The sequence below is a fragment of the Heliconius melpomene genome, chromosome 7 (assembly GCF_056956725.1).
Source record: "Heliconius melpomene rosina isolate 202511_hmr_F chromosome 7, ASM5695672v1, whole genome shotgun sequence".
Lineage (NCBI taxonomy): Eukaryota > Metazoa > Arthropoda > Insecta > Lepidoptera > Nymphalidae > Heliconius > Heliconius melpomene.
Window position 1 is genome coordinate 9,017,292 of NC_140395.1, and position 25,790 is coordinate 9,043,081.

Sequence of the window (25,790 nt, forward strand, 5' to 3'; positions counted from 1 at the left end):
GTTTGAGCCTGAATTAATGGTAATTGACTGATAAGGGAACTCAATACATATTTAACTAGGATCCACCTCATGCTGTGCACGGTCTTGCAAAATTTCAGAGCTGTAGGTTTAACGGTCAAGGAGGAGTAGCATTACAACGAAACACATTTTTGACCAGTAAGAGATTCACTTCGCTCAACTCCACAACCATATATTTGTATGTTTGCGGTTTTTTAGTAGTTCATCAAAATATATCTATGAATTTTTAGTTTTTTAAATATTGGATTCTTTTAATAGTTTAAAAAGGGTAAAAATTAAGATTCTAATTCGTAATATAATATTCTCGAACTAATAGCAAACAACTATTGAAAAATTTTTTAAAGAAGGCAGTTGTTTTTTTAAATATATATTTTAACTAAACTTAACTTTAATTTTATATTAACTTAGATTCTGAAAAATCACTGAACATACAAATATTTTAAATGGATAGCGGATAAAATAAATTGTACTCCAATACAATTAAAAGTTTTAAGATTTTTTTATTTATGATAGTAAAAAATAAATAAAACAATATATTTTTATAAATAAAGAATATTTATTTTTCTATAAACACATTATTCTTTTTATAATTCCTTTTTTTAATCTTGGCTCACATTATATAAATCGCGGATCGTATTGGGCATTCGTCAACGAAGTCGTGTGCGTGGATGGAGAAGAGTTCAGCGGTCGAGCCGCGGGCCGACGTCGAGACGAAGCACCCAGCACGCGCGGCTCCTTAGCTAAACAATTTGTGCATCGAGGTCAGGTAAAGATTACTTTAATCTCTAAATCACATTTGGACACTAATATACATGTATAACTACGATCAACAAGTGTCAATATTGAGCAGTATGACGAGGGCCGCGGAAGCGCGCGGCACGCAGCCTACGTCACGCGGGCCCGTATACGCACTCGCCGTGGCGGGCGCCCGGAGTTTCTTCTCCAGGCAATACGGCGGCGCGTCGCCATTGATCTCGCACTCGCTCTACGTCTTGGAGAACGCGTACCACATTCATACCAGCTAGCTTTCGCACATCTTCTTCACTCCACTCAGGGTCACGTAACAACTCTGCTAGTAAATGTGGATATCGCGATACATCTTCTAGACCCTCAGGCGGTGCATCGATGCCATCATATCCTGCTCCAAGTCCCACATGTTCGACACCGGCTACACTCCGCACATGATTAATATGTGTAATAACATCTTCTACTGTTGCTCGCTCTCCGCAGGTAACTAGTTTTGCATAAAAATTTATCATGACTACTCCACCATTTGCAGCTACCATTCGTAAGAGATCATCTGGTACATTTCTTGAAGAATTACAAATTGCTGCGGCACCTGAATGAGAAAACACGACTGGCGCTTGTGAAGTTTCTAAAGCGTCACGCGCCGTCTCCTCACCTGCATGCGACAGATCTACTATCATGCCAAGGCGATTCATTTCCCGAATTACAGCGCGTCCGAACTCTGTGAGTCCACCTGAGGTGCCAGCGGCACGCGCCCATCGAGTATCACATGTATGAGTAACTGTTAAATATCGAGCACCTAGATGATAAAAAGCACGCAACACTGCTAATGAATCACCCAGAGCATGACCACCTTCCACTCCTATTAACGAAGCGATTCGACCTTCTCTGTGTGCTTCCAAAAGTTCTGCTGCATCAGTAACTAAAGCGAGATGTGCTCCATTCATTTCAACAATTCTTTTGATGACATCCATCTGTTCAAGTGCTAATTGTACAGCATCTTTGTCTCTTGCCCCACATGGAACATATGCTGACCAAAATTGGGCACCAACTTGACCAAGTCTTAGCCGTGGAATATCCGTGTGCGACCAGCGCGATCTTGCCCAGGGCTCCAAACCTTCTAAACCAGCACTTAAATTAAAATCGCCAATTCTGTTATGAAGAAACTTTCGGACGTTCCATGCGAGATCATTGTGTCCATCCACCAGTGGAGAGTCGCGCAACATGCGCCGGATTGTTGTTAACCGTTGTTCGGGTGTAGCGCGGCCCCCACCGCCTAGAGCTAGTGGCAGTGCAAGAGCAGCTCCGAGCGCGGCCAACACAACCAGCGCTGCCAAAGCTACGCGCCAGCGCGGCCTTCGAGGTGTTGGTTTCTCATCAGAGCTACCGGATGCCGATGCGGATAGTGAATCTGGCGCCCAACGGCCACACCTCTCAGCTACGTCTGGCACAGATCCCGGAAATGTCATACCTTCCGGAACTGCTGCCTGAAAAAAAAACAAATAGAATTACATATATTACTCTATATATGTGCTGTATATACTTATATTATACTGTATACATAATACTCTTTGCAGTATATATTCCATATTGGATAAAATATGTGGGTGCGATCTGAAGTGCTATATAAAAAAAATGGGTTCCGTAGCGTAGACCAAAACTGTCTAATTCTTCTCTCATGCCTCATGTACATACTATAGCTGTGGAATGTAAATATATAAAAAATATGTGTAGCGTATATAATTATATAAAAAAATTATACTTGCAAATGGTTTCTGGATAAATGTAAGCTCTCTAAAGCTGAGCGTTTAAATAACAATGGAGTTTAATGACTGAATACTATCCATGCTAGAAACATTTACGCAAAACGTAAGCTGTTTTAATACTCTTGTTGGGTAAATTTTGTAACTGACATACAAATAAGGTTGACGCTAAATACTTTATAATTTATATTTTTCATAGTATTGTTTGATTTATATAGTTATAATAGTACAATATAATGTATCTACATGGGTGATGAACTGATGATATAAAATAAAACAGGGGTTATTTTTAAACTAAGCTAGAAGACACCTACCAGCCGAAAGAATCCTAGAATGTGTCTATGAGCATCTGGAGACATGACAATAATTTACCGTGTGTTCAATTATGCAAGGGGCACACATAATATAGGCAGAGGCTGGGATCTGAATAGCCTGTGACCCATTTACAGAGAACTGGCGCGAACGGCCCTCACTCGTCGGGATTTCATTTCAACAGAGTGGCCACTAAACAAATACTTTATTCTTTAATTCTTCAATGTGTCATAGTTAATTAGTAAAAATAAATAAAACTTTAATATTAGCTTCTAATTTCACTTAAAAATAATATAAACAGTTTATTAATGTTATGCTTAAGCAAACAAAAGCAATATCTATTTTCAAAACTATACGAAAAATATAAAAAATGTTAAAATTAAAAATAATTAGAAAGATGTATCTTTTTCCAAGCGCATATGTCCGACCTAATATTAAACCTGAATAGCATGTGACCCATTTACCCCTGTCCTTTAGTCCCCGCTTGTCAGGATTCCACTCGATAGGATGGATAAACAAATATAGCCACCTAAAAATATTATTGTATTTAAAGCAATAAAAAAGCAAATATATAGATATATTTATATATCTCATTCTAAAATTATACCAATTTATATTTCTTCTAAACCTTTCACTACTTAATTTCTCTTTATCGTGTCGAATGTTTAACATTCTGAATGTGTATTTAAAGATGCCTGCCTAAGAAATATGATTAAGTTTGATCATATTAGAATAAGTTAGGCAATATTTCGATAATTCAATTCAATTTCAAAATTACGAAAATAAAAATACATTATTTGCTTTAATCTTTGGTCATTTTAAAATATTAAAAAAGTAATCCAGCTCTTTTTAATGTATATTTTGACACTTTCCAATATTTTGATTTTATAAATATAATCAAATCTTAAAACTAGAATTCGAATTAATAACTATGTCAGCCAATAAAATATATAGCATTATGCTGTTTATGATTTTTAGCAGAGAATTTATAAAAAGTCTATGTATTTTTCTTAACTGAAACAACATAGTAACATTCACCTTTATTACCCAAAATTTATTTCACATTTCCCTTAATCTCTAGGAACTATTTGCCTGAATGCTCCTCGTAATAAATATATATCTCTATAAGCGAAAAGAACCCTCGACACGGCGTTTTCCTTTGATCAGGAAAAATTCCCATCCCTTGTAATTGCTAACAATAATTTGCTCGGACTTAACGGATTGTGTTCCTGACATAATGTAACAACAAATATTTCCTTCATTGCTATTTAAGTAAAAAATGTCCTTAATAATTAATACGTATAAATACTGAAAAGAATTATAAGTTACATTTTAAATAAATTAAAATATCCTGACTATGGTGATTGCAATATATGTTACTTATATATATATGAACTACTTAACACAAGTCACCTTTCACTGTATATTATATAAACAAAATAATATTATTTCAAAAAATATAAACAAACTTTTTCTAACTTTTGCTTGTTGAAAGATAGCGGAAAAATATGCCGCCTTGGAGAATTAAACTAACTAATATTTATGAGGAGGTAAACCTCTCCATGCTGTTGGCGACCCGAACCCAGGGAAAAGTTGTGAAAACATGACGAGCAGGCGAACAGGCCAAGAGACCAGGCGAGCGAGCGGGGCGGGCGGAGCTGCATCGATTCACTGCAAGCCGGGCTCGGCTCAGCCTGCCCCAGCGGACGGCATAATGTTGCGTGAAATTTGCGCCCTCATTGTTACCTTACATCCAGCCAGCCGTCCGCACCGCTCCTTTATAGAACACGGGCCTGGTTGCCCCCTCGACCGAAACATGCTTAATGAAAGCTGTGCGTGGGGAACTGAAAATTCATTTATTATAACTGTTGCGATTTAACAGCAAACCCTAGTGATGTCTATTTGCTTTTATTAATAAACAGACATCAATATATTTTATATGTAGTATGTTATATAGTGATGTCGCATTTTAGGTTGGCATTGTGTTACATGTATTATTAACTGGGTAGTAAATTCTGTAAGGATTGAGTAGAATTAAGAATTTATTTTTCAATCTTTCGTCTCGTATTCAATAGTTATTTATCTCGGTTAAACTCTACGGATTTGACCTTTACGATCAGATACGGTATATATATGGGTCATAATCAGAAAAGTGGACATTTTCGAATTCGTAACGTAACTGATAAGTAACAATACTGATAATGTTTGTTACGAAACTGATGTTATAAGGCATTATACACAACAAAATAAGAATATTATATGAATAAAACTATTGGTTTTTTTTATTTAATGAGACACAAATTAAAATTTTAAAGATTCAATCGTTGAATTAATAGATTATAAATGTAAGAAAACATAACAAAGTGACAATATTAACTATATAATAACGCTAGTTCGTAACGTAATAAACTTATATTTCTAGTTAGAAATCACAAAGTTAATGATAAAATTAAACCCACTTTAAAATATATCAAAATTTGAGTCGTTATCACGGGAATTAAGTTGAATTCTTTGTAAGTGTTTATTTCGCATATCTTCATTAATAGGATTGGTCTGTTTAAGACGTTCTCTATATCTTTTTTGTCTATCAGCATTTGACATAGGAGCCATGACGCTTACTGAAAATAAAAAATAGTTATCAATAGGTATTTAATAATATTTCATGTATATTGTCTAGTACAGAACCTATTTGTTTTTAAATAAAAGCCTCACCCGCTTGAGCTACATATTTATTAATGCACTATCTCCAGAGAAAAAAAAAATTACAAAATCACAACTAATTTCAGGAAGAATAAAAAAATGTTTTTAACTAAATCGGTTAAGCCGTTCTGAGATAAGCGTGCACAAACACATTAAACAAACAAGCAAACAGACAAAAAACTTAAAAATCATTATTTTTGGTTACTTCACGTTATCAAAAGTCACTAATTATTTTTTTCATATGCCAGCATTTTTTTTTATATACATAATCTTCCTATGGTAACGTAATTATGAACTAGGCTTCATATTTTCTCAGTTCCGTTACGTAACGAAATATAACAAAATTGAGAATAAAATCTGAGAAATTCTAACCTTTTTAAATATTTGCTCATAAGCCACGTGTTGCATGTGCAAGCACTGAAGTTCTTTTTTGAGATTTTGTAAAAAGACACAAATAACATAAACAAGAAAACGAAATTATAGAATACTTACCAAAATAAAAGCCGTTTATAACCCTGAGATGTAATTTCACGCATTCCCTCTAAAACATTTGAACCCCTCAACTGCTGCGAGAACACTACTGGTTGTAGTTACGACAGCATTGACTTCAAGAATTATGGTGCCACAATAAAAAATAATATTAAATATCATTCAAAATAATTGCGTTCATAATTTAATTGTACGTTACTAGTCCTGAGTAACAAAAAGACAATATTTTGGGACAAATTTACTTAACTAATATATACTATTTACTAAATAATATATCAATAAAAGTAGTTCTATTTAATATTATGCATAATGTAAAGTAATATAAACACATCTGAAATCAAATAAAACCATAAATATTCGTAACAAATCTATTTTTAAAAAGTAAAGTGGTGAATGGGACACGAAAAATTGTATGGAAGCATTTTGAAAGGATTTTTGCAACTAACAAAAAATACTATTATTAGCCATAATACATTTAAAATATTACAAAAATCTTTAAGTTAATAAGTAAATTTATCTTAAATGGCAAAATATTTAAGCTATCTTTAAAATTGTATTTTTAAAACGCATTCAAAGTAGCGGGACAAGAAAAGACACAAAATGGTCACTTTTTCTGATTATGACCCATATATTAATATTTTTAATAACACATTAGCCTTTTTTTAGCTAATTATCGATTTTAAAGGGGACGTATATTTAAAATAGCCATTAGCACTCGCTTATATATATTTAGAAATCCTTTAGAGCACGATATCATGGTGAACGAATATAATATATAACGTATGAAACGGACGTGTGAGTACCATTACATAATAGCATTTAGGCACTTAAGGAGTCCCATGTGTAGCTAGCTATATTAACGAAAGCTTAAAATTTAGAATTCTTTTTAAGTAATAAGTACTTTATAAAGTTCATTTTAAAAGTTTATATAAAAAGGCAATAACTTATTCAATTACTTAGTACTGCTGTACCTGAATCGAATTTTAGAACTCTTAGTATATCGGTAATCGGTAACTGATGTATAAATGACGGTACATACATACATATATACATAGCTTTACGATGTATTTCTTACGGGAAAGTCAGAGAGAACGGAGCGTTAAACGCTACGGTCTCTACATACCTCTTTCGCCTCATCCACTGTTATCAAACTTTTCATAAGGCATGTATGAAGGGGAGTCCTCATGCTTTTTACGTGATCTTCCTCCAGTATATTTAACGGCACATACACATTATAAATAAATAAAAAATAATACCTAAAAAATAATATTTTCCTTTGTATGAACAATACGCAAATACTTTTGCGCCGACCTATCTATACTTATAATAAAATCTTAAGAGGGTCGGTGTCTGTACTTGGAAGACATTAGGAAAAAATGTTATTAGGAACCTTTATAAACGTAACAGAACCCAAAACAATGATTTTTAAAAATTTGCTTAACCGACTTAGATGCAGTTGCATTTCATTATTCGGTTCTGGCAAGCTTCCGTTAACATCTAGGGTTTATTTTATTATGGTTCATAAATAAAAAAATTATGTCAATTTAAAGTACTTAGTCCGACAAAATTCCTGAATTTGGTACAGAACCCTCTGTGTGCGAGTCTATTCACTATTTAATATGATATTTTAAGGACTATAACAAATTCCAGTCTCAATGTTTTTTATTTAAAATTGTATGTATTCATGTACTATTTTTCTCCAATTAAAATGAACCGTCAAGTGCATGTCAGACTTTTGAGCAATCTACTACCACTCTATAATGTATAAATAAGTTGATAAAATCTGAATGACTTGTATGTATTTTAGTAACATTTTCTCGGTTGGTTTTATATAAACAAAAACTATTTTTTTCTCGTTGGCTTCACTTTCTTGTTCATTCAAAGCCCGCGTTTGCACTGCATTCGTATTTATAAATAATGTTTTTAATATATTTTTTATATCAAAATTACAATTTAAGAAGACTGAAAAATACCAAGAAACCTAGCTCACTTTATAGTTTATTATTATGCTAAACCGGATAACCTTTATTTTCTGTAATGCAATGCTAATAAACTTTTTCGCAATTTTAAATACGTAAATACAAAAAGTACCTACTACAAATTAAAAGTTAACGACGAAATAAATGTATTAAATAATAGAACTAGTTATAAATAAAAAAATATAAATCACTAATCAATGTTATATTAGAACTTGATAAATCTTATATACAAGCATAGACTTGGACGATCATAAGTCACACATGACTCTTCATTTATAAGATTTTTATAAAGATTTAATTTCATTAATTTTAGTAATCGATCTATACAATGCCAATGGGTTTTGCAGTATTTAGGGTTTTGAAAGTTACGCGGCAGAATCGATTGGAGAGGTAGAAAATGGAAAATCTTAAGCTGGTGATAAAAAAATAATATTGAAGCTGCAAAGTGAAACTTAACTGCAGATATAATTGAAATGGATTTTAAAAAAAGTGGTCTTTTCCCTTTGGTCCAGAAAAAGTTGACATGAACAAATTAAGTTCTCAATCTTCTAATCAAAATTAAAAAAAAATCTATCATTCAGATTCTATCATTTGATCCTGACTTGGTGACAATAGGAAAGTACTTTTAAAAATTAGAAGAATTTTAAAAATCAATAAATAGTTAACAAATATAGAACCTCTTCATTTTTGGAAAAAGAACGGCTAAAAATAAAATAGCACATGTTTTCTAAGGATCAATCTTTGTAATTCTCTGGGTAGTGAACTCTATAGACTAGTTTTCTATAATTTTTTTTGCGAAATCAAAAAAAAATAATTTATAAAAATATTTGAGCATCGCTACCTGGATAGGAGAACAAGGAATATATTATGTAGAAGTGAAATATACGATAATTAAGATGGTTTAAATGATTTTATATCATAAACAAAATCTAGAGTTTTTAGACTGGATGTTTTAGATTTGAATAAAATATTTAAGTAGGTAAGATGTACATATAATAAAATTTAAACCTACTTGAAGGCTTACACTTGTACCGACATTAATGCTCCTCTATTTAAACTGCTGAATTCGCTTAACAAAAGAAAGACATCGCGATATTCCGATTCAAGAGGCCTAAGAATTGTAGCGTGAAATACAATACGAAAAAATAACATCTTGGCCTATATTTATTGAGCTCGAGATTAAAAGTCATAATAATGTTTTACAATGGATAAATTTAAAATGTTAGACGTTTCATTGTTATATCAAAAGGTTAGGTTGTATAAAACAGGCAATGATCGTGACATTTAAGATAAAATTATTTTAAGATATTACTATTTTCCAGATACTATAATAAATAAAAGGCAAATTAATATAATAGAAACTCAGAGAAAAATAAATTTCACATTGTAAATATTCTAGCACATTCGATTTTTTTATATTTTGATTTCATTACCGAAGTGACTGCATGATTTAGCTAATCATAGCGTATTATTGTCGTATCTAGAGTATTTTCTAGGGAGGCCTTGATTTCAATTTCGAACTAATCTTTCCTTGTAAAGGTATTCTCTTAAAATTTTCAAGCATAATGTTTGACGTGATAACGTCTTATAAATCGATGGACGCTGGCTGCACGCACGCAGAAGCATGACTCATTGTCACGTTCTCCCTGAGCCGAGAGTGAAAGCGAGAGCGAGGAACAGACGATAGAAAGGCACCATCGGCCTAATTATTGTATTACCATCTATTCATTTATTATTTATTATACTTCAAATTAATCTGCATAATTTAAGTAAAAAATATTTCAATTAACAAAAGCAAATAAATGTTAATTTATCAAAAATATTATAGTTTTGAGTCCTTCTTTGTAATATACAAAATAATTATAATTTAATGATAATAATTCAATTTAATTCATAAAAGTATAGAATTTTTCATCAATGTTTTCTTATGGCATTATCATGTAAAATTATCGTCCGTAAACCGACGGTGGGCACCAGACCGTGATGGGGTGCACAACTGCACACGGATCTGGCTAATAATCTGGCTGGTAAAATAATGTCTAATGTACCTACTACCTTCTAAATTTAAAGACAATAAAATTAAATATTACAAATTCATTCAAATATACATTAAAATAACTTGTAGTTATTTATAAGTACAAGAAAATTTTAATTAGAACAATGAATTGCTCAGTAAAAAAATATTGTTGATCTTACAATAAGTAAAAGTTTTTATCTGCATAAGTAACTTTGTTCATTCTATTGTAAAGAAGAAACTCGATTAATTTAACTGTTATCCGTAAAAGTTGTTATCTTGCCTAGGGACAATGATGTATTTTCGCCTAGGATCCTTACTTTTAGTTTACCTTGTAGAAAAAATAAGGAAATTCTTTATACTTATTACATATTTAAACTTTAGTTAATTGTAATTAAAACCTGTTTTTAAGGACGCTACCGTCTTAATAAAGCTAAGGCGTTGAAGAACACCCGCTTTCCAACAATAAGATGGGCTTCATAAAACATTTCAAAAACATACTTTTCTAAGACTAGTTTACTTCTGCTTGCATAAAATGAATCTTAGGGATTTCGGTCAAACGTGCCTTATGTCGTGTGTTTTATGGCGCTGTGATATAACATTAGATACAAGTATACTTCAAGAAAGTAAAATGTATTGTATTTGCAGAGTACGTAAAATAAAAGCTTTTAGTATTTTTTTACTTAATTATTCTGACGTAAAAAATATATTTTATATTAAGCAATACGTAGTTTCTATTTTGCTGTGTCAGTTTTTACATTACATGCATAAACGATGCACCCAGGGGCAGATGAAACCTAAATTCGATTCCATTTAAGGTAACAATCACAATAAGAAGAAAAGAAAAAGATAAATAAAAATCTATTAAAGCTGATATTATTCATCAGCCTCATTAGATCTTTCTGATTATTTCACAAGCATGTGTATAATATCCTGAGTGGCTTTTAATGTTTTGATTATAACATTAATGTATGGTTTTATTGTTTGGCATATTAAATTTTCGTAGTTTATTTAATATAATGGGAAAGGTATGTATGTATATGGTATAGATTACCCATTACATCCTTCTATTTCATACCTCCATACGTTAAGCTGAAATGATGAATAAAACAATCGATTTTCTTTTCGGTAATTTTCAATCAATTTTGTATAGATAGCATATGAAAAGCCTGTGATTGTGATACTATAAAATTCAAATAATTCTATGAGACCGAACCTACAAACATTAAGTGTACTTCCTAATGGTTACGATAGGAATAACAAGAAAATATATTCGGAAAAAGAAAATATACAATTATTTTAATTATATACACATAAAATTATTACTAACTTATATTATTTTTACTAATTTCAGAAATTTAACAGTGATTAATATCTCCCGTTTTTTAATCTCTTTACAAATTTTCTATTACATATTTTATTAGGTTCCTAATTTAAATGTGATAAACCTATGATGGTGATATGAATTACTTGGTTAATATACATTACAGTATATTCGATCTAATTTCTCATTTTATGAAAAATATTATATTTTTTCAAAATTCAGTGGTTAGTTATTGCGCAAGCAAATAAGAGATGTCGAAATATGACTCATCCATCAGTCCTTAACCTACTGAGTAATTGGTACATATTCGTGTTGGCCGAAATGTAAAACAAGGGTTAAGCTTCACGAATTGTTAGGTTTATTAATTATTTATAGAAAAACTATACGCTATTAACTGAATAGTCCCAGTATAATTGAAAAAGGATTTACGATACACCTAGGAGTTGGTCATTTTTACTCATTTCATATGGAATACTGTTATATAGAACTTAAAAAAATTAAAGTGGGGAACAGAGTGTCTTAACAATATCCCTTTACCTGCTTTGCTGTGTGCGTAAAGCTGATGAAAAAAACATTTGCCTATAATAAAAAAGTAAACAAAATTTTTCATTAAAGCTTGACAGTCACATGAAAATGACATGATAACAAACTAACTAATGATAACAAACAAAATAATGACACTAGTATACTCAAATCACCACATGAAATGAACTTTAGCATCGTTTACATAAAACACGTCAATCATATACATGTACGGGACAATATACAATGGATGACATATGAGCATTACAAACAGATCAGCGTGGAGGCTGGAGGCATGCGTCATGCGGGATGAGGGCGCGAACGTTGACACATACGTGGGCGTGCGGGGAGGTGATGGCGCGGCAAAGGCACGCGTGAGCCGCCGGCGCCACCTGGTAGTCCATGTAGTTCCCGTAGCCCATGTGGTCGCAGGTGCACGCGCAGTTCTCGATGTGCCTCCGTAGCTCGAGCTCGAGCTCCCAGGGAGGCTCCATGGGCGCTCGCAGGCGGGCGGCGTGCGGGCCCGGGCCGTGCGCGGGCCGCACCTGCGCGGAGCCACCTGCCGCCCCGCCCCCCGCGCGGCTCTCACCATGCAGGGCCGGGCTGGGGGCAGCGGGCGCGCGCGAGGCTGGCGGCGGGCGCGGAGCACGCGAGGGCGCGCATAGCGGAGCGGCCGGCTGCCGGCAGGGGAATGCCGCGGCCGCGAGCCCGGCCCAGCGCCCGGGCGGCCCGGCCGCGCCGGCGCCCCGAGCTCCACGTGACAGCCCCCGCTTCCGCGCCCTGCATCGCTCCGACCGCCGGACAAATCTTTCCAATGCACAATCGCCAACTACAATTTACGCTTCACAGGTAGATTACTACCTACCTGCAATTTCGTACCGCTGTGGATAAAAATTGCTTGTTATAATTATAGTTTGTGCTTTATTTATAATAGTGACATTAGCATATAAAAACTATTAAATAATAACTGAATATTTAAATATAAATTTCTCTTGATCGTATTCTGTTTTTCTTGTTGTTAGGAAGATATCCTTGTAAGTTCTACTGATCTCATATTGGTCGTACATTTCAAGTAATACAAGATAGATTTTTTTTGGATTTATAAAACTCCTGCTTAAAATTACTTTACACTACTGTCTTATGCGACAAAGTTAGGTACTTCACGTGTGTGGTTGATGTGATGCGAATCTAAGGAAAAGTAGCTACTATACTATGTAGAAGTTCGATTTTATAAAAAAAAAATATGAGTATCATAAACCAGTGCTTTTACACTGTCATAAATTATATCATAATCAAAAAAAATCAAAATCATTCCTTCAATTCTTTTGAATAACTAGATATCTCCAAGTGTTCTTGAGATAAATGGTATTGACAGACAGACAGACAGACAGACAGACAGAGAGAAGGACGGACAACAGAGTGATCATATAAGGGTTCCTTTTTTCCTTAAAAAGTACGGAACCTTCAGAAGTACTTGACTGCTAAGTCCTGCTCTAATAGTTCTTCGCCGATAGATACTATCATAACAAAGGGAGTATGTGCACTTTATCAATGCAACTTTCACTATTAAATTCAATATTCTAAAGCAATTAAAAAAAACATTTGCACATTTCTATCCTTCTAGTTGAAATTATACAAAAACAAGTCGTGCACATATTATAAAACCAATATGAATTTATTAAAATGAACGTGACGTAGTGGGACCGCGTCTTACTGCGTATAAATGCGTTGTGGGTTTGATTACCACTCGTAGAAATGAAATATGTTTAATTAAAATGTAACAGTTTCCAATGATAAGACAAAGTATGGAGCTGAATTACGCCACTCAACATCTAGCGTCTTGAGTTTGGGCACAAAGTGCAGGACGGAGTGTTCCCTCTGCCTTCCCTGCTGTACAAGACAAAGCGTGAATGAATCTAAATAAAAGGCCAAAAGTAACTTAAATTGTATAGAAATAAATGGTCACACTCGAAAGTCAACTCTACAAACAACCGCGGCTTAGTCAACGGAGTATACATTTAATATATTTAACATTTTCCCCATTTACGAGCACCTACATACATATGTATAATAAGAGATAGATCAAAGGGATATTTACATGTTAATTTTCATAGTACATGTACCTACGCTTTTAATTTTAATAATTTAATAGAATGAATTTTACGTGAACACGTAGGAATGCTATTTTGTTTCTTATCATATATGTATCTAAAATATAGGTACATACATACGTACCTCTGTCATTAAATATAAAAATTAATAAAACAACTGAGGCCTCTCGTGGCGCTGCGCTGGGGCACTAGTGTGAGACTGTTCGATTCCCACTCGAGGAAATTAAAATTTTAATATTTTAATTTCCTTGCTGTGGAAGGCTAAGCGCGGCCTTGAATTCCGCCACTTAACACTTAATGCCTCTAGAATGGAGCGGAAGTGTCTTATGGTATACACTGGCCACGCAGGTCTTTCTCAGGAAAACGCCGACTAGTACCAAAATAAAGATGCATCTTCGTCCGTCTTCTATTGGCGCATCTCTCGGGAATGTTCCCTTATTGAGTGAAAGGAATCAGGTTCTATTCAACACTCCAAAGCCATGAAACCGCTCGTTTGCGAAAATCATTTGTCATGTTACCAGTTTTCGAGAACACTTCTCTTAAAGTCGCACCCAGTATCAACTAATTAGGCCTTAGCATTTCAAATGAGTGCCAGTGCGATACTGGCATCTTCTCGATCAATCTTCTGGAAAGCCTGGCCAAGTTAGCATCAAAGAAACTAGTGTCATCGGCAGAGCGAGACAGTACGTCACGCCCCGGTTCAGAATTATGGAGTACTGTGCTGGGCTGACCCCGTATCATCTTGAACCATTACATCACGTATAACGTAGGACCATTCGGATTGTTGGAGACCCAATTTGTGAATGGCTTGACACTTTAAAATTATACCACACCATTCAATCTATAAGACATATTAAAGTTGTAACTTTAATATGTCGCATTAAGAAAAGTTGATCAAGTTTTCATTAACACAAAAAAGGAGGTCTGATGTGAATGCTCTAAAGCCCAGCTGAAGTCTAAGAGTTATAATATATTTATAACATTAACAAAAGCTTTTCAACATAATGAGCAATTTCTGTTGATATAAAAAACGAACGAACATCTGTAGTGAAACCCTAGTACCCTAGTAGCCCAACTAAACTACTTACAGATTACAGACGTGAGATGGAAGTACCATGGCAAGAGTCACAAAGACCATGCGAACGAAGTTGCGGGCGACACCTTATCTTAGACATGTTGTGATATTTTACAACTTTCACTGTGGGCAACACGCGCATTACCACAAAAACTTCCGTCATTATCGACACGAATTATTATTCTTGACAAAGAAATTCACAAGCTGGTTTTCGCGTGATACATTTTCTGTTGTAAAGTCAGTGTCAACAACTGTGGAAACTTTCGCAATGAAGTCTAAAAGCAAAGTAAGTTGCGACAATAATTCCAGTTTCAGTAATTTACATTTTCGCATTCTGAAATGTACATAATCATACAGTGTCACATAAACAATATCTTAATAAAACTAACATGCTCTGCTCTGAAATATTATTTTAGTGCTAGCTTAAGATTAACCGAATATATAATAATACAAAAGGGAATAAATAATAAGGCATGTGGGTAATTGGTAAATATGTTGGATATTTTCATAAAATAATAAATATATATATTTTTTTGTTGGTATGTTTTTGTCAAGTTTCAGTTTTACCTATACTCCGCTTATAGAAGAAAAAATGGTAGAAAAGTGTTCAGATACTCCGTTTCCCTTATTTCCATCTATTTTTTTGAAGTATGTTAAGTGATCGTCAGTAATGTTAAGTTACAAGAACAAAAAAATAATAATAGGTTTTCCCGAGTGGAAATCGAACCCACAACTTTCACGTTCACTGTCAGACACTGTTCAGCTGCAACGGCGGCGTCATATACATACATACATATTTATATTTGTTTTCGTGAAGCTCGTACAATTTTTTTTTCGTTTTCATTTTCAATTTGTTTCGTACAATGGTGATGTGTTTTGTAAATTTTGAATTTCCTTCTGTTTCGTTATGTAACTGTAACTTTGTTTGCGTAGCATTTATCGAACTTGCCAATTTTATTTACTACTGATCAGCTTCACGCTGTATCCCGCAGCAGGGTAGGCAGAGGGAACATAGTGTTAAGACACTCGGTTCCCCACCTTTGTGATACAATGTGACAAATCTTTCAAGCCATGTTTAATTGAAAAACATTTAAATCGAGACTTAAATTTAATAAAAACGAAGCAACAGTACTTAGAGACAGTCCCTGTGATTTGATTCTCATCGCTAATCGAAAGCCTACCTCAATTTCTCTATCTGTCTCTCTTAAAATGCCCCATGAGAATGAATGGATGTCACATATTTTCCATTTACTCAAAACCACAAAGTCATTCTATTTATGTTGTGTTGAGGAATAAAAGACATGTAAGATAAATAGGGTTATCATGGGTTCTCAATTCTTCATATTGAAGCAATTCTGATATACACACAATATATACCCATATGCTGTGTACATTATATGTAGCACACCTAACGTGACCAGACGTCCTGTTTCAAACAGGACTGTCCCGTTTTTCGTTTGTGTTCCGCTTCCGTAGATATAGCACTGGGACGTACAAATGTCACATATTTTCAGACTTCTAAAAAACGAAAGCCCCCCAAAAAAAACAAAGCACACAATACAAAAAACATTTCTCCAAAAATATGACTTTCTAACACAATAATTAAAATTATAAAACCGATGTCCCGTTTTATGCCGAACAAAGAATGGTCACCTTAAGCATATCGCACATAATTATAAGTAAAACTCGTCATATTTTTGGTATTATAAATATAATAAACATACAGTTTTAAATAAATAGTGTCTATTAATTATTGTTAATATTTCGTTATAAAAGAAAACTTGTCGATATAATAAACACTATATTTTTATCACTACTATAGTAACCAGACATGTTCTGACATGTCATGTAGACAGTAGATTTTGTAAACAATTTACATGATGTGATGTGTCCTAGCTAAGGTTCAACGATTGTACAATCGAGTTCGATTTTGTTTGTTGAATTGGGCCGGCTGGAGCAAGGAGGCTGGATGCGTGCGCAGTGGACTCGCTTGCTGACAGTCGTCGCGCGGCAGTCGGCATGAGGCGCGCGCGGAGTGTCACGGGGCCCTTGCGGCGCGCCCACCCCGCCTCGGGGGCCACCTGGAATGTCCAGGTATAACAACAACCTTACAGTCATACATACATATACATACTTATATACCGTTATACTCATAACTCACTGATTTCTTTCTATTTTTGTGACTTACACAGTGCCAATACAAAAAGCTATATTTGTTTAAACAACAAATTATGATATTATGAATGTGATCACTGGTCACAGAAGATTCAACAGTTGGCTCAAGACTTGTTGCGCACGCATGAATACATTAAAACTATTATCATCCTCGTAAGTAACGGCCGATTAGAAATGAAGAGTTAGTTATATTTATATTGTGCCAATAAGCAACATATCGAACGTACACAACTTCATTTAAAGTGACTTAATCGTTATAATGTTATACTCATAATATATACATTTATATTTATGAATGTTAATCTCAATAGTAAAATAATTAAAAAAAAGATATCATTTTTATATTAACTCTATATGATTCCACCCAAATAATAGAATATGGCTTTAGGCAGTTTGCTGCAAGCAGGATGTAAGACTACTAAGCCCGAGTGCAGTTGTATAAAACGTTTTACGTGAACAAACTAGCGTACAATAGACCCCTTTCAAATATGAAGTGCATGGCATTCTGAATTCTTTATGTTTGCGTCGCGTCGCTGTCTGAATGTTATCTTTCAAACAAAGAGGTGAAAAGCTAAAATTTTTAATATTCATAGACGAAGCTCGTTGTTTACACTAATACTTGAGATGTTTGCTCATGTTAAGGGTTAGCTTGAAAAAGTGCTTATAAAGAATATTACTGTTTACTTTGCCAAACGTTCATAATAGAACTACAACGACCACATATCAACTTGTACATATATATATTTTTTAGAGTCTGTTTAGTGTCCATTTTTTTATTTTTTAAGTAATACTGTATTTGTGGTTGTACTGTGCCATTAAGGATGTTGCCCGTAATCACCACGCTGGGCATGCGTGTTGGTGATCGCAGGATCGTAATTTCTCCCAAATTATTCACTAATGCATTGGAGGATATGTTCAAGACGCTGCACTGGAAAGGACGGGGCATAAACATAGATGGCAAATTTCTCTCACACTTGCGGTTTGCAGACGATATTATCATTGTTGCTGAAACCGTGCAGGACCTGCAATATATGTTGAGCACCTTGGATGAGTCTTCTGCTCGCATTGGTCTTCGGATGAACTTGGATAAAACCAAGATAATGTTCAACGAACATGTAATTCCGGAACCGATTGCACTTCATGGAATACCTCTCGAAGTTGTTCACTAATATGTCTATCTTGGTCAAACTGTACAGTTAGGTAGAAACAACTTCGAGATGGAGGCTCGCAGAAGAATACAGCTTGGTTGGGCGGCATATGGGCAACTGCGTGATGTCTTTTCGTCATCAATACCGCAAAGTCTAAAGACGAAGGTCTTTAATGAGTGCGTCCTACCAGTTATGACATACGGAGCCGAGACGTGGACACTGACAGTGCGATTGGTCCACCAGCTTAAAGTCGCTCAGCGTGCTATGGAAAGGGCTATGCTTGGAATATCTCTGAAGGATCGAATTCAAAATGAAGTTATCCGACAGAGAACCAATGCTATCGACATAGCCCAAAGGATTAGCAGGCTGAAGTGGCAATGGGCTGGTCACATTTGCCGCAGAACCGATGACCGTTGGAGTAAGCGCGTTCTACAGTGGAGACCACGCCTCGGTAAGCGTAATGTAGGACGTCCTCCAGCTAGATGGGGTGACGATATTCGTAAAGTGGCGGGCAGCGGCGGGATGCGAAGAGCTGAAGATCGAGCTCAGTGGCGTGCCATTCTAGAGGCCTATGTCCAGCAGTGGACGAGGACAGGCTGATGATGATGATGACTGTATTTGTACGTACTTAACGTAGCAATTTTCATAGGAAAAGAATATTAAAGCAATATCTCTTACGCTTGAACACAGTGTAAGAGTACACGTGGTACACAAAATGGTAATAAGAATAACTGCGTAATAACTTACAATATTCACTTTAAATTATTGCATAATGCACGTAGCCGTCATAAAAAAAAATAATCACTACAATTATCTCTATCAATATAGTCCACTGTTCATTTTAACTATATTTTTATGTTTATGCTGTTTATGTAAAAAAATATATATACAGTACATAAAAAGACAAAACATATCTATCAATCTAAAAGTAAAACTTCATGAGGCTTAGCTGTATTTAAGTCTCATAGAGTTAAAATTTAAGTAGTAAATCCATATTGAGCTCGATCACTAGCATCCAATTAAACTTTTTACGGAAGTAGTCTTTTAGTAGATATTGATAGACACGCCGTTACGCTACTCAACACAAGTGGGTGCCCTATAAAAACTTCCGAAGAGCTTACACGTTAAAAATATATTTATTAATTTAATAAATGTGAAGTGGGAAGTAGCAGTGGTATAAAATTCTCGTTAAGATTCTATGCATACAATCATAAAACTGTTATGTTAATATCCATAATTTCAATTTTTCATCGATAAAATATAATTTAAAATCTTCTTGCACTCTTAAATTAGTGTTGCATCGATATATCGATAGATAATATTAACTTCTTGTCGTCTTACTTTCTGGTGGTTTCACATTCTGTATACTTCTTACTTTCAGGTGGTGCGAGGTAAAATGAGCTCACAGTGCCTGTGGCATGCATGCCGTGCACTCAGCGCTGGACTGTTGTTGATGCTTCTTGGGGCTGCCATGGCTGTTATAGGTAAAAATAAATATCTATATATAGATCTGGAATAGTCTTTGTTAGAAGATTTATTAATGACTGTTCCAAGGAGCTAACAAAGTATCTATTGCCTATAGGTAAAGAAGAAGCAACTTTATAACCTTTATTTTCGATACGAAAAATATGAAACATTGACTCGTATCAATTCCATATAGACCTTTCTGTAAATTTTAAGACGTACATTAAATTTCATTATATGTCACGCAGTTCTATTAGTCTATAAATCGTGAAAATAATATTAAACTAAAATCGTTTTTTAAAAAAAAACTTCAGGAATTGTAATGAAAAAAAATGATTGGTGATTTTTTTTCAGATATTATTTTAAAAACTACTGGTATTTGTTTAAAATAATCTCTGAAAGTTTCATACTGGGTGTATTTTACAGCAACCCAAAAAAAATCTAATTTATTCCGATGTCGTAACGTGATGTGTTGTAACGGACGGACGTCAGATTTAAATAATTTGAGCTACTTTTAGCCTCGACGTAGTTTACAAATCTACTTTCAACCATTATTTACACATAGTTTAAAGAGCCACAGCCAGAGCCAATAACCAATATAACGTAAATGTAAACATTTGTTTGTTGGCGAGTGAAACGCAAACGCTAAGATATTTCCTGTGTTCTGTTCTGGTGGGGGTGTATGACATATCCGGTTGCTACTTCCGCTGCATTCCATCTTGGCTTCTCTGAACGTAAACCTCATTCTAAGTTGATTTCACATGTTATACTCTATGAAATGAACTTTTTTGCTACATTAAAATACTTAACTACCTATGTATGATTAATATAACATTATGAAGAACAAATAATGTTAAAAGTTGATTCCCACTTCAATATTATAATATTACAAACACAAATTTTTACAAATTAAACAAAATAGACTTGAAAATGACGATAATACAAATAAAAAGTAGATTTTATATTATGATATTTTCAATATTGAAGTCGGGCGCGCTGGTATTTACATAGTAAATTTTCCACCGCACAGTACTGTTTGTGGGAATATTAATATCTCAGTGTGCAGACCAAAATAATTCAATTGTAATTTGTAGCAACCACAAAATAAATTTGCTTTATTACAACAGAATAACTTCATGTAGTTTAATAAGTAAATAAGAAAGATTATCCGTCCGTCGAGAAGCCGCATTGGCACAGGCGAGCGTGCGTTTAAACGCGACGGTTGTGGGTTTTATTCCTACTCCTTGGAGGGAGAATGAAATATTTAACATCTTGATTTTCCCGCGCTGGTAACGAAGCACAGTGTGGCGTTTATTTCCGCCACTCAACAGAATTCGGAGGAAATAGAAATGTCCTAATGGGGAAGGGAGTGTTTTAACACTAGATTTCCAGGCTCTCCCTAAAATGTATCTTGAAAGATATCACTCAAACAACTAATAAGTATCGATAATAAATAAAATATAACAACATTTGCAGTTGAAAATTATTATACTCTATGCCAAAACAACGTTTCGGTAAATATAGCGCGATACTTAATGCCTATATTAAAAACTGAATGACAAAGACAACAAGCACTCAAATGCGCACAATGTTAAATTTTCACTTAAAAGCTTAAAACAAAGTATTCAATATGTCTGCGTATCAACGATCCTTTGACACAAAACAAAATTAGAAGAGCATAATTAACAACTTCAGGTTATTATGCGGATACATTGTCAGTGGCAGAAGAGGTGCGCGGTAACTCCACAATATCGGTTAAGGACGAGGCTCGGGGCTTCCATCTCAACAACTTATCGTACGCTGGCCCTATTGTTATGGGTTTTGGAGGTAACGTATATACTTTATTTTTTATTTTTATTAGACATAAAACAATATAGTAATATTAACAATTAGTAATATATTCAAGAAATATGTGCTGAAATAGACTAAATTCTAATCAACACGTTTTTATTATGAAAACAGGTTTTATTGTGGTAGCTGCGTGTGTGATGACGTTTGAAGCTCGGGACAGTGCTGCGAAGGTTACACCAGCTCGGCCACAAACGATCCCGCGGCCGCTCCCGCGCAGAGGTCCGTGCGCTGCGCCAGCTCGCCTGGACCAGCTGGGCGTGTACCGCTTGCCTCACGTATTGCCGCTGCCGCACGCACTGCCGCTCGCGCCGCCACATCGAATTAGACCACCCCATGCTTGTCACAGGTATTCTATATAGCTGCACGCTAACAAACGCTATTGCATTGTAATAGCAGCTTTTTGCACAGTATTCTTTTTTTTATTAGGCCAGTGTTTTTTAAAATTTCATACAAATATGAACGCGTTGATGTCTTTTTCACGATAAAATTATTGGTGTAAATACAGGTGGAAGAGGCAGTGCTCCTTTTACTGAAACTGCATACAAGGTAAAATATTTCAAACCCAGAACTAAAGAAATTAATCAAGGTACCTCTACAGTTTGGACGTAGGATTTTTTTTTTTCAAATCATTGCTTTGCATTGCACATTCACAAAAATATTTTATTAAAATGTCTTTAATAATCACCCGACTAATTCATTTCAAATAGATGAATATATTATTATATAGACATAAATTCATTACTGTTGGTAAGCTTTAGAAATGAGTAAAGTAAAATCGCTAGTAGCACATGTCATATACGGATTGCCCATGCCAGTGTCGCATGCGGTGGGAGGCGTGCATAGGACAGTGAGTGTGTGTACAGAGCCGGTGGCGGCGAGAAAGCAAAAGAACGCGCGCGGTTCGGCTCCGCCCCGGACTTGCGTAGCGGCAGCGGTCGTGCTACGCTGCCAGTATCTGCGCTACGCCGCCCGCTACGCCGCTACGCGCTCTCCGTAGACGAGCCCCCTCACTCAGCCGTAAGGTATAGTAATCACATCCAAATTAAGGAACATTCAAAATTGAAACATTATGCATTTGCTTTAAGTGTACGCATATCACTTTACTTTACATTACATTACTTGTGTGAAATAAGGCTATAGTATCTAGAAAGAGTTAATGCTCTTTTTTTGTTTTGAGCTTACCTTAATTATCTTGAAATAAAACTTTTATTAAACTTTATTTTTAACTTATTTGATATAATAGACCATGATATAGGTTTCGTATTTGATTCATAAATATTAAATTAAATCCGGCAACCCAAGAATCGAACATGATATCTATGTAAAAATATGTACGAGTATATTAACTCTATTAATACAATATAATAAATAACTTATGTATATCCAGTGCAAGTGCAGCTGAATCTGAGTGCGGCTCACAGTCATCGCTAGCCTTAGACCTGCACGGCAGCGGTGCCTGTGCAGGCGTCACGCTGCGGGTGCGCGACAACACGCGCCGTCGCCCCCTCGCCCGCCAGCAGAGGCTCGTCGAAGATATACATCGTAAGTTATTCTCATCTTGAAGAAACTCTCACATTAAAACTCGGGTCTCTTTCTTCACTTTTAGCTTATTATAAGTGCACATCGTTTTAACTTGTAGAGCTTAACGATGTGCTTTGTATTAGCAGACGGCGAAAATGCAAATATCAATTTCCATATCCGGCTGGGTTTATTAGACCGATCGACCGGTGCTATTAGCGCAACTGAAATAGTAACAAAAATATTGATTTCAGTCTTTGTTACCTTACTCGTATTTCATACAATAAATATGCCACGACGCCCTCAAATATAAACATATACTAAGTAAAATAATGTATAATTAAATAATAATTTATTATTTTTTTCACATTTCCACAGAACCACCAGACGAAAGCTCTACAAATATATGCAACGTTATAGAATCACCATTAAAGTAATTATATTCTTTATTAGTAAAAAATAAAATATTAATTTACTTTTTTTAATAAATTAAATACTAACGTACACTTTCAGTAACAACGAAGAAATGCAGAATAAGGATGTAGTAGAAATGGTTCTCTTAACTGTAGAACATGAGGCGCGTGCGCGAAGTGCTCCACCTCTACACTGTTCGCCCCCACTTTCCCCCGCAATTGTGATATCTCCCCCTGCATCCCCCTCGAAAATACAAGATCTCAACAAACAAACTAGTCTTCTTATAGAGCAATCGGAAAATGAAGAAGAAGAAGAACCGCCAGATGAAAGATTAAATAAGTAATCCTGGCTTTGAAGTTTGTAAAAATTTTACATGTTTACAGTTGTACTTTATAAATTGTATTTGTGCATATTTTATAAAGAAACAGTACTATTTATTGGTACTGAAATTATTGCTATTGTTTTATAGTACTGCAGAAATATCGGTGCGTAATAAATAAAAAAAAACGTTAGACATGATCGCCCGTGTTAAAATATCTACCTAACACTACGGTTCAGTGTAGAGTTGTTTTTAGCAATAATTGATTAGACTCCATCAGTTAACATTTCTCTCTTAGATCTCTACGACCCCTTTAAGATAAAAGACTGATAAAAGCGAATTTTATAAAAAATAAAACCAGATATTTCTATGATAAAATAAACAATAAAGACTATTCTAACTACTTATGGAATGTGAAGTAGATATAGTAAAATTGGAAGGTAATAAGTAATACTCATTATTAAAATAATTCAATTATTTTATTATACGTCTATATATATAATCTATATGCCGCTTGTTAAGGCGGCAAATCTTGTCCATTAAATTATTGCACTAATATATTTCTTGAAATAGAAAATTCTAAATTTAGAAAACTTTTATAAGTTCAATATAATAAGTTCATAAGTTTATAAAATGTACACATTAAAAAAAAGAAATCTTTATACAAAATAATTGTAATGTATATTCTAATTTTTTAAATAATATACCCTTTTATTCATTAACCTTTTACACTATACTTTAATTATACATATTTAATACTTAGATCTGCAATGAATATGTCAAATAACATATAACAGAAAAAAGTCTTAAAGTATGAAGTGTTTATTTTATATTTAAAAAAAACATTCCGCATTTAAATTTGTTTTCTGTTTCTATTAATTAAAAAACACTTTATCGATCGATTTTGTTAGTTGTTCTTATAAATAAACCGCTCAAGACGATAATTTATCGTCAAGTAAATAGTATTTAACGCCAAGCGCGGGCAGGTAAACTTTTAGGATAAATATTATATAAAAATTGTGTATTCAATATGTGAACTTTAAACATCATCTTCGTCTGACTGAATCACCAACTCATAAATAACTATAACTCGTATATATTCTTAAAAATTTTATATTGATGGGTTATATTAAATGTCAAATGTAACTTTGCGTAAGTAGATACTCGATCCAAATGGTTGTTGTGATGTCTATTAAATTTGTTGACGATGATATGTCTATTATTTTCATTTACAGCGTAATATTTAATAGTTGCAAGTATTTATTTTGTTAAAATAAAAAAAAAATCAGCTTCACGCTGTATCCCGCGCACAACAGGGTAGGCAAAGGGAACCTAGTGTTAAGACACACCGATCCCCACCTTCTGCCGAATTCTGGAGGCTTTGGATGTTGAGTGGCAGAACTTAACGCCGCGTTTTGCCTCGACACCAGAGCGAAGAAATAGAAATTTAAACGTAAATAAATATTTCACTTCTCCTCGAGTGGGGATCGAACCCACAACCACCGCCTTATTGTCACATCTTTGTGCCGCTGCGCCACGACGGCCTCATTGACTATATTTACTTTGTTGAGTTTTAAAAACAAAAAATATATTGCTTGGCTATCGTGGCGGCATGTTAACGTAATGGTGGTGAGTTGGATTCCCACTCGCGGATTCTTATTTATTTCTTTATTCTACTAAGACTAGTAGAGAAATATTTTGATTTCTGGCGAAAGGACGAAATCGAAGTGTCACGACACAAACTTTTCTGTGCTTGCACTACAATATGCGGATCAACCGGGAAGCTGAGTATAAAAATTATACAGTATACTTATTGACAAGAAAATTAAATTATTTTTTTTTTTAAA

The 25,790-nt window shown here is 34.5% G+C and overlaps 2 protein-coding genes and 1 long non-coding RNA gene across 4 annotated transcripts; 1 reads left to right on the forward strand and 2 right to left on the reverse strand.

Moving 5' to 3' along the window:
• Window positions 1-554: 554 nt before the first annotated feature.
• On the reverse strand, window positions 555-12,531 carry LOC146537682 (dipeptidase 1-like). The gene is made up of 2 exons (XM_085188152.1): window positions 12,204-12,531; window positions 555-2,252 (listed from the first exon to the last, which is right to left on the reverse strand). Exons 1-2 carry the CDS (start codon window positions 12,360-12,362, stop codon window positions 909-911), a joined length of 1,503 nt encoding a protein of 500 aa, XP_085044278.1. The 5' UTR covers window positions 12,363-12,531; the 3' UTR covers window positions 555-908.
• A 2,755-nt stretch (window positions 12,532-15,286) lies between these two features.
• Window positions 15,287-25,154, forward strand: LOC146537683 (uncharacterized). 2 transcript variants are annotated; one of them, XM_085188321.1, is made up of 8 exons: window positions 15,287-17,148; window positions 19,759-19,861; window positions 21,537-21,668; window positions 21,804-22,038; window positions 22,556-22,714; window positions 23,080-23,234; window positions 23,589-23,643; window positions 23,724-25,154. In XM_085188321.1, exons 1-8 carry the CDS (start codon window positions 17,074-17,076, stop codon window positions 23,965-23,967), a joined length of 1,158 nt encoding a protein of 385 aa, XP_085044447.1. In that variant the 5' UTR covers window positions 15,287-17,073; the 3' UTR covers window positions 23,968-25,154. The 2 variants fall into 2 exon arrangements, with proteins under 2 accessions (XP_085044447.1, XP_085044448.1); XM_085188322.1 differs by lacking the exon at window positions 15,287-17,148 and adding an exon at window positions 17,172-17,382.
• LOC146537684 (uncharacterized) lies at window positions 21,677-23,806 on the reverse strand. The gene is made up of 2 exons (XR_014878135.1): window positions 23,716-23,806; window positions 21,677-23,434 (listed from the first exon to the last, which is right to left on the reverse strand). It is a non-coding gene; the product is annotated as an uncharacterized LOC146537684 (long non-coding RNA).
• Window positions 25,155-25,790: the final 636 nt, after the last annotated feature.